This window comes from Aegilops tauschii, chromosome 2, assembly GCF_002575655.3.
Source record: "Aegilops tauschii subsp. strangulata cultivar AL8/78 chromosome 2, Aet v6.0, whole genome shotgun sequence".
Lineage (NCBI taxonomy): Eukaryota > Viridiplantae > Streptophyta > Magnoliopsida > Poales > Poaceae > Aegilops > Aegilops tauschii.
Genome location: NC_053036.3, coordinates 3,949,750 through 3,960,435, shown reverse-complemented (window position 1 = coordinate 3,960,435; position 10,686 = coordinate 3,949,750). Strand labels below are relative to the sequence as shown.

At 42.9% G+C, this 10,686-nt stretch overlaps 1 protein-coding gene across 1 annotated transcript; it reads right to left on the bottom strand.

Moving 5' to 3' along the window:
• Positions 1 to 395: 395 nt before the first annotated feature.
• LOC109751709 (tau-cadinol synthase-like) lies at positions 396 to 4,741 on the bottom strand. Its single transcript, XM_020310601.4, has 6 exons — positions 2,929 to 4,741; positions 2,476 to 2,848; positions 2,144 to 2,362; positions 1,903 to 2,038; positions 966 to 1,217; positions 396 to 854 (listed from the first exon to the last, which is right to left on the bottom strand). Exons 1-6 carry the CDS (start codon positions 3,191 to 3,193, stop codon positions 564 to 566), a joined length of 1,536 nt encoding a protein of 511 aa, XP_020166190.2. The 5' UTR covers positions 3,194 to 4,741; the 3' UTR covers positions 396 to 563.
• Positions 4,742 to 10,686: the final 5,945 nt, after the last annotated feature.

Below are 10,686 nucleotides of genomic sequence, written 5' to 3'. Positions count from 1 at the left end.
TCTCCATTGTAAAAGATTTGGAAATGGTTAAAATGTAACTGGATTATTTATTCGGCGTTCAAAAGTATTTTAGGGAAAAGTTATAAGAAAGGAGATAATATAACTTCTCCAGTGTAAATGAATCAACTGATGAACTGAATTGACTGAAGGGTTCATTTACATATTGTACCAACCAGTCACTGAAAATCCGAATCACATATGAGCAGAGCCAGAAAATGGTACAATCATCCCCTCCCACATAAATTTAGCGATCTGAGCACACGATTCAGTAAGAACTGGACCGTGGATTTGCCAAACCAAACACACTACTAATTTATTAATTGGGCTTCATACATGCATACGTTTCGGTTCATCTGACATGCAACACATACGTACATGTCACACACATTAAAATATGAGCTCGGCTAAGCCTATATTTTTTTCTGACCTCCATATACTAGGTGTGCACACATGACACATGACCAGCCGAATTAAATACGGGATATGGAAAACACACAGAAATTGAAGGTACATAAGAAAACAAATACTTAATGCATGCTTGCATGATGTACACAAAGTAGTAGCTAGATGGGAATGGGCTTGACAAAGAGACTCTTGATGATGTCTTCAAGATGCGAGCTAAAAGTGAAGGCATCTTTCCTATCACCGTAGTACACTGGCACGCTGAGAGTCAAGTTGACGACCCGTTGCACCGCAGGCAGCAGCTCACGGCCTTGTTGAAATCGAGCTTGGTTGGTGGTCCTCCACTCATCTTCTATCATCGAGTCGATGGCAGAAAAGGCGACCTCCTCTGCGACCTTGTGCTCACTGGCGTAGCACTCCACGCAGTTGGCCACGTCCATGTTGTTCCGGGGCTGCATCCATGCATGTTTCCGTTAATTTAACTAATTTAATGCTATGCTAGAGATCATCTAATTACAAACAAACATAGTTAATTGCACTTATATGTGTGTTTACCAACGTACTTTGAATGAAGCAGCAAGGTCATTCATTAGGCGCCCAATCTTGGCACATGCCATGATGACATCGGGGTATCCAAGTGCCCACTCCAGTGCTCCCTTGGGCATTTTATCACCCATGCAAACCATCATATACACGCATAGCCCTACCGCGCCTACGGACATGGCACCCAAATGCAATTTATCTTCAAACCTGGGCTTGTGATTTTTGTGCAACCATTCAGCCTCTTGGAGATGACAACTAGATAGCAGTTGGAACTGCATGCATGCCCACGAGCAAAGGTAGCCATTAATTAAAAGCACAACTATTTTTTATATTGATATGCTTCCAAAAATAGACATATAAATGATTCCCAGAGATAAACGTGCTGACATGTTTTTTATGCAAGTTAATGACCCTAAAAAAATCGTCCAATCCATGTGCCTTTTGCACAAACTAGTACTGGTCAATTTTTACAACACAGACTGTTTTGCGACGAAGGAAGTACAAATAGGTTTCTGTTGTTTAGTAACAAACAATAAATATTGTATTCACTTACATGCTTTCCGGTCGACAATGACCCAACGATCCTCGTGCCCCAAGAAACAAGTCTCTCAACGGCTACCCTTTCTACGTACATACATCTCGAATCATTAGTTGATCATAAAATTTCTATGTTCCAGAACCTTTACAGGTTGCGCAGCGGTAGATTAGTTGAAGAAGTTGTACATTCGAAGAAGCAAATGGTCAGGCAAAGCAGAGAGGCATTTTCTTTCTCGTTACCATCCTCCACTACTAGTATCTCGCGCGTGGTACTAACACAAACTCATCAAGTACCTCCATTTGGGGAGGAGCGACGGCAAAGAGTAAACTTTGAGCTCTGTTAAAAAAATCAGTGAGGGGTGTTTTGGTCCTTTATATGTCTTCTAAGCCAAAAATGTAAAAAAAAAGATAATTTTGTACCTTCTTCTTGATGTGATCAATTGAATATCTTCGATTGACTCTCAATTCATTATCAAACTCCTTAAAGCAGATCAACAGTTTATTATAGAACTTCGTTAGATACCCTGGCACAAGAGAAACGGCGCTCTCATCCCATCTGCATGACAAATTAATTAGTTCAAACAAGCACCAACAATTCATCTATTGTCAGTAGAATTATTAGTTTTTCACCACAGGTACAAAGATTGGCAAACGAGATAACCTTTGTATGGCTGCGTCGAGCTTCCCATACTCCTCCAAGGTGGCACTAACATCATTGATGTCATCCAACATTGTCTGCAGAAAATTTAACTTGGCAAAGATCATTCGTGGGAGAGCGTGCTCTTCCTCATAGAACACACAATATCCCGCAAGGTAGCTCTCTACCACACGATCCCGAGCAAAACTTAGTCCCACATATCCCTTAAGGTCACTATACCACCTGGAAAAAAATCCATGCATACTAACAAAATTAATCGATAGTCCCAATGAAGCATGTAAAAGCACATGTATATTTACTGATATAGTTGGGTGGGTCTATGTCAATGAATATACTCAGATATAGCTTTGAGCTCCTTCAAATGGACACCCTGGAGGAGGTTAAATTCCAGCTTTGCAAGCTCTAGAAGGATTGGATTGTGCCCTTCTTCTTGTTCATATTCTGGCATGTAGCGCAGCGCCTCCAACCTCCTATAGGTCCTTGGTAGTGGTACATGAAGGGCACGCTTGACTTGCTCTGCTAAAGGGGATTCAAGGCTCGATGCCAATGATTCGAGATGATGCCTTGCAAAAGAGATGGCGTCTCTGAGTTCTGGCTCGCCATGGGTTAACGTGTATGCTGCATTGTAGAGACATAGGAGTCCCTTCGGATCGTTTGTTATATACCCGTTAAAGGACCCATCTTCGCCCCTAAACTTTTTGAATACATCTGCAACACATATTCATGTTAATTCATTTTTATAAAGTGTTCTTGCAAGGTATTCAATGTTTACATGTGTAGGTGGATACCTGGAGATACCCAAAGCCCATGTTCCCTAAGAAGGCGGAACCGAAGAGCAACCTCATGAAGACTAGAGATACTGAGTTCACTTTCATGTATGTCACTTAGTGCCATGCCTATCTGTATTTCAAAGAGGTGTGCTATTCCTAGGTGTTGGACTGCATCCACCAACTTGATTCTCTCTAAACTATTACTGCAAGTCTTAAACAACATGTGAACAACTTCCTTCAATTTATTGATTCTAATCTTCATCCTTTCCTCTGACCTCTGCATAAATTTATTGGTTACAATTATAACCACAGTCGTTAACGTATCAATTAAACGTATGGGACATGGAAACTCTATAGCATACAGTCATAGTAAATGATGATTCAATTATTTGACAAAATTTCAATGATTTTGAGGTGTATTGAGTATAAACACTGCCTTTGCATAACTAGATGTCAAATATTTTGTGCCTCCGGAGAAATTTTTTAATTTGCAAAAGCTAACAACTTGCAAATCTAAATTTAAGAAATACATTTGACGTCTTAATTAGAATTTTTATTTATGGCCATAGCAAAAAGATAACTAGGTCGGGTAACATTAAAAATACCCCTTTGATTTTATTCTAAGAGGAATTAGTGGTGGTGATATTTGGGTGGAAGCCATAGCCCTTTCGGATAGCGGCAACAAGGGAGCTGAGGATCCCATTTTGTGCAAAGAAAAATAAATCTCGAGAACAAGACAAAATCTGGGCGCCATTTCATATGATGTGACTGGCTTTTTCTAGGTTAGAGTAGCCAGTTCCTAATGCATGTGTGCGCCCACATGTCTTAAATTTGTTATTGTTCAATCTATATCTAATAATAAAAGGGATACAATTTCTGGTTGTCCTTCTATCACCCTTTTATAGTCGTTAATTTCTGTGGTAACCACAAAGACTGACAACAGAGATATAAATTTATACCGCAACCGTCATGATGATCCGCTTCTTTTCTAGAGAAAAGAATGAAAATATGGGATATGTGTGAAAGAAGAGAGGCATACACACATACCATCTAGACTTGGTTATAACTAGCTGCAACTTTGCTATTTGTCATTTCTGAAAACTTCTGCAAGTTCAGGTATCTGTTAAATTTTGGGACCTTGAGACACTCCTACCGTGTGGTCGTAGAGGCGATCTGCAGTGTACTGTTGTTGGGCCATTTTATTGCACGTGAAAATGAAACGCAATTTTTCCAGATTTGTTTTATGAATTTTTTGTTAGAATTTGGTGTAATATTTTTTTTTGTTCAAAATTTCAAGGTATGTATGAATTTCAATGCAGAAGATTTTTTTTGACGGATTCGATCTAGATGAGTTGTTCTAACGACTACTTTAAAATTATGTTGTGGAGATGTCTGACTGTTTGTTCACTACTTTGAAGATCTGCATACATGTGAATGGGACTTTATATGAATAAATGAAGCTAGGCAGTCCCTGTCTACCTGACCGTGTAGTATTCACGTAAATACTGCTATACATTTAAAATAAATTGGATAGTTATTTCAAATATGTTTCTTACAACACCAGATTAAAGAAGTATGCATCTTGATGACTCTATCTTTTTTTTTTGATAAAGGGTGAATTTTATTTTCTCAAAATGAGCATTAAGAATATACATAACACAATTAGAACACACCTGGCCTCTGCATTGCTAAGATGCACACAACCAACACCAACTCACACATATGGAAACACGCCGGAACTAGCAAAGTCATACAAGACCAAAGCTATGCGAAGGCGAGGAAAAAAGAAAAGATAAACCCTAAAGCGATCAGATATGTGATTGGCAAACTACAACAAAGACCGTATCCGCACCAACCATCTCATGAGACTACATGGACAACGAGATTCGTCGACATCAACGCCTTTAGGAAGGGAGCGATCCTTTGGCACCGCCGTCACCGGATCCAAGCACAAGGACATAATCTAGGTTTTCACCCTAAAGAATCAGTTTGAGCATACCCGAGCAATGCCTTCAACAACGAAAAAATGTAAGAAAAACCATCGACATTGCCTGGTATAACCACTCGGGTCTGACCAAGGCTTTCGCCCCGGAGCTCGAGACCGGGTGCTAAGGTAGCACCATCATCTAACTCACTCACGTGTCGTCGTCACCTTTTTTCACGATCCCAGCAGCTACATGCGATGTGATCACCGCCACTGTGCAACCATACCTCAGCGTCAAGCCGTCATATGTAATTTGAATCTCACCACCGTAGTGAACCACCGAATAAGGAGATATGACCCTCTCGAATTTCGATGACCACCGCTGTCGTGGAGCCGTAGGACATCACCGCAATTCTTGGCCGGTACCACCATTTGGCTAACCGGATCTGGATCACCCCCACCTGGCATGTACCATAGCAGATCATATAGCAGCTGGCGGGCCACTGCACGGATGGCTCGCGGCCGCAGTCCACATCCCGGTGAGAGTCTGGCGCACACCAACGTCTCATTGCCAAATCAGAATTAGGTTGGACACCTGCGCGCACATGGAGGTCCCGTGCATCACCCAACCCTTCATTGCTGCATTTCTGATGTGTCAGATCTTATCCGAGCCTAGCCTGGACGAGGGAAATAGTCCAAGCACCGGCTGCTGATCAGGCACGGGCGTGCACATCGTGAGGTAGTAGAAGGACCTCCCACTGCCTGCAGGCAAGGGGAGTCACTGGAGCACCACCAACGCTGGAACCTGGCCGATCGCTGATGGGCTGAGCGAGGGGTGGGGGTTGGAGGAGAGGCTAGAGCTGGTGAGAGAGGGACCAGCGGTGGCACCCCGCCACCGCTGTCCGCCGAGATTCGGCCTCCTCCAACGGCGGCGGAGAGATTTGCTGGCTAGGCTTGCTTTGTTGCGTGGCGGTGGCGGTGCCTCCAGAGTCCTCGGGAGCGACCCGGGAGGCAGTTGGCATGAGGCCGGGAGTAGTAATTAGTTCTGAGGGCTCTATCTGATGTTGGTTTGAAGATAACCTGCATCTTGTTTGTACCCGTTTTGTGTCGCATGTGTTGATATTCTCCTTGTGTGATAACACCAAAAGATATTCCATGTAACAGGAGCACAACAACATAAATTGTATTCCAAGATGGAGGGGGTTGCCCGATCACCTTGTATGGCATCAATAGTGATTATTGCGAAGGGATAGGGCCAGTCACTAGAACCACGTTGAGCATATCGGCACCGATCATTGTACAATTCATCCATTTCCATGATTCAAAGTGAGTTATTCTGTTCTTGGCATCATCAATTACTTGAGATTTTGTGTATTTGTAGGATCACATGAGAATAAGTGGGCTGTCATGTATAAATTTATAGGATCACATCAAAATTGTTAGGCTGTCACTATTAAATGTTGTAGGATCAGAATGGTCCTAAGTTAGAGACACCAACTTGAGTATATAACCTGGATAGAAGTAAATTGGCAGCATTCATTTTGATGATGAAAATAAAACAGACACCGGTTAGTATATGAGGCACTAAGAGTAGGCCTTGGCGTCTTCCTCTCCCTCCTAATTGATGCCGGACTTCGCGACCCAATTTATCGACCCGACCAATGATGGTTCATCATAACAGATGTTTTCCCCATTGCAATGCACGGGTATATGTTCTTGTCTTCTATAACTGTTGTTCAAATTTAGTAACCAACTCGATCGTACTTTTGTTAGGATGCCTTTTTATAACTCGCGTGGCAGTTTTTACAACCACCAGATTCTAATTCTAGTGCATCCACATTTTTACACTCATCCTATATCATTTTTATGCTCATTCATATTGTAATTTTGTTAGTAGTACAAAACTTGATGCACGAAGCTAACACGTCCGAATAGCCTGAGTGATAAACACCTCCTTAACTGTATGCGGGATGCACCAACCACGCCCGGAAAACCAAGGTACAGGTGAAGAAGAAGCTAGCTTAGCTCGGTGAGACGTGACACGGCGATTGATCAATTGCCAAGATGTTTTCTTTCTTTATTTCCCACAGGGTTACTTGTTTACATAGGGTACACCTATAAACGGCCAGAATATACGTGCCTAAGTAGTACTAACTGTTGTTGCTCTGTACTCTCAAAAAATATTTTTTCCAGCCAATAGTAATTTACGAGTGAAACTAGAAAAGTACTCCCTCCTTCCGAAAATACTTGTCATCAAAATGGATAGAAAAAGATGTATCTAGAACTAAAATACATCTAGATACATCCCCTTTTATCCATTTTGATGACAAGTATTTTCGGACGGAGGGAGTACCAGGCTACCAGCAGAAACAGAACTGCTGAGAGAATAAGTGGGCCGTCATGTATAAATTTCCAAAGTGCACACAAAATAATAACAACGGCAACGATACCACGCCCAGAATAGCCAGAAAAAGATAGATACATCACACTAATTCACATAACCCCAGCTATTCAGTGCAGTGTTTCAATAGAATAAGATAGCACGAATGAATAGCACATAATGTATCCAAATACATGCATGCCTTGGGTGGTTGCGGCTCGTATCTCAGGAAGAAGTAAGTCCATGTTGAGGGCTCAAAGACGGACACCGACTTGCCCGACGCCATGCGGCCAATTATGCAGAGGATGGGTTGGTTATTATGCGTCGTGGCTGCTTTGCTTGCTCACTCCATCAAGCATTTATACGTGCGGAGACAAAGCCGATCGCTCTCTGGTGGGCCCTACATTATTATTTTTCATGAGCTTTTTTTATGGTATCCAATACTGCTATAGATGTGAGTGAGCAGTATACAATCATCCAGCGTTGATTTCGTGAGAGTAGTCTCGTCTGTTTTCTGTTTTCCAGATATGAAGGGTGCCGGTTTGCCCGGGCGTTTGAGGCGCCCGTCTAGGTCGATCTTTTGTGATTGGTCAGTGACTGGGCCGTCCGCCCAGCCGTTTCAGGCGGGTTTCGGCGCCCGGCTATAGATGTTCTAACTCGTTTAAAAAAAGCTAACTCGACCACTGACCAATTAGCAAGTCAGTTTTTTCTTTTAAATCCAAGGTTGGTGACCGGCCAGCCCTTTTTGTGACAACATGCAATTTGGAAGTATAATTGAATGATAATGTGACCCTTTATTTTTTATTTTTTAAGTCCAAGGGTGGTGACCGGCCAGTATTTCTTTTCTTTTTGACAACATGAAACGTGAATGTTTCTTCTGGGGGAAACATGAAAGGGATCATTGAATGACAACGTGAAAGGTTTTTGTTTTTTTGAGATATGGTAACCTGAAAGGTTTGAATATAATAAAGACGTCTAAGGTCTCTTTAAATGCAATGTGGAAGGTTTTCTTACTCAATGGCATAGGTGGGTAATTTTCTTTAACCTTACTTAATGGCAGAGGTGGATTATTATCTTTAACCGTTGGTATGTTAGCAGATCAAATGGTTGTGGTTTTCTGTTCCATCAAATAAACGTCCAGATTGTTCTAATTATTGTGAGATTTTTTCCTTATTTTTTCTGGTAAGCCCATGATTTACTTTTAATATATCCATAGATACTTAACTGTAGATACTAATTCAATACGCTGTGTTACTAAATTTGATCAAATAGACATGCTTTCTTTGACAAAAGAGTAAAGGAAATCAGGCTTCTGTAGAAAGTTGGAGACGGGGATTTACTGGGGTTTGGGAGCTCGGCCAATCTGTGAGAACCTGATGTTGCTGCTGTGGAGTGCAATAAACTCGGGAGGAAGAAAAGAAATATATAAACGAAGGTACAGTGTAGTGGATGGAGATGCTGATTACTCTCACAGATAGATGCATTGGTTGATTGTGACCGTTCGAGTTTGGGTACAATACATGATTATCGAACACTAGTAGAAAAAAGGCCATTCGTCCCGGTTCGTGAGGTCCATTTGTCCCGGTTTGGGAACCTGGACTAAAGGATCGGTACTAAAGCCCAACACCTTTAGTCCCGGTTCTTATACCAACCGGAACAGATGGGGCTCCACGTGGTCGCTGCGGCTTGCCCAGGCAGGGGGGCCTTTTGTCCCGGTTTGTGCCATCAACCGGGACCAAAAGACTTCCACGCGTCAGCAGTTCATGGGCTGGGGTTTGTGGGCTGTTAATTAAGCAACCAAATTAATAGAAATTCATCATCACATTAAAACTAAAGTACATACATAGTTCTCATCTAACAACATATAGCTCTTCAGAGTATCTAATTAATTAAACCATACATTAAAACTATGTAAAACATTTCAATGCGAAAACAAATGCGATCATAATCGCAACCAAGGTAATAATTGATTCAACGGCATAATGATACCAAGCCTCGGTATGAATGGCATATTTTCTAATCTTTCTAATCTTCAAGCGCATTGCATCCATCTTGATCTTGTGATCATCAACGATATCCGCAACATGCAACTCCAATATCATCTTCTCCTCCTCATTTTTTTATTTTTTCCTTCAAGAAATTGTTTTCTTCTTCAACTAAATTTAACCTCTCGACAATAGGGTTGGTTGGAATTTCCGGTTCACATACCTGATACCTCCTAGATAAATAAAATCTATGTCACGTTGGTCGGCATAATTGTCATAAACAATAAATGAACCAAATAGTTATAAAGATAATATATACCACATCCGAATCATAGACAGGACGAGGGCCGACGGGGGCGGATACCAAAACCATCGCTCTATATAATAAGAAGCAATAATAAAAATAAGCTCAGCATGGTGGTGCCGCCGATGCGATCGGCGCGGGCGATCGACGGCGGTGAAGACGGGGACGGGACGTGATGGACCGCTAAACCTAGACAAATATTGAGGAAAATGGAGTTTGGAGGTCGAGTTGGAGAGGAGAAATCTTAAGTAGTGTGGCTCGGGCATTCCATCGAACACCTCGTGTGCATAGGAGATGAGCTAGAGCACCACAAAGCCCTCTCCCCTTGCCGGCCAGAAAAAACAGAGCAGTGTGCTCTGCTCTTACGCGAGGGGATATATATAGGCATATCATTGGTCCCGGTTCAAGCCACCAACCGAGACCAATGATGATGGGCCAGAAGCGAGGCCCATTGATCCCGGTTCGTCCCACCAATCAGGACCAAATGAGCCAGATGAACCGGGACCAATGCCCCCACGAGACCCGGCAGGCCCCTGACCTCACGAACCGGGACCAATGCCCCATGAGTCCCGGTTCGTGACTGAACCGGGACTAATGGGCTTAACTGGCCTGAACGAAAGCCTTGTTTTCTACTAGTGGAATGGGCAGTCAGCTGGCCCGGACCTTTCTGTTGCGGTCCTAGGTTGCTGGGCTAGATGCAAAGCCAGAGGTGTTGGCATCGCACCTGAGCTCGGTCCCAACGTATTCACACGAGCTTGACAGGACTGAGCACGAAAGGTTGGCATCCGTAGCAAGGAGGAGTTTGGAAGCCTCCGCCTGGATTAATGTTAATAGCGGCTACTGGCCGGAGTCGAAAGCGACTGGACCTGGATGGCTGGATTCACAATCTAGTCCTCTGTCCTGAGGTGTTCGCATCACAAGCAAGCGGGAGCCACTGAACCGAAGCAAAGCGAGAGTGACATGACAGGGCGGGCTCTCTCCCAGCTCTCGCGCTCACAAAAGTGAGTGGTTGGCTGGTCACTGTCTATAGTACTCGAGCTAGGTATGTCGACATGGAACTGACCTTGTGGGCATAAAAACGAGCACTAGGTGGGCACGCAGACGCAGGTGGATGAAAGTTTTTGTTTCCTTTTGTTTTTTGCGAGTCAGGTGGATGAAAGCTGACCTGAGCCTATGTTGGAAT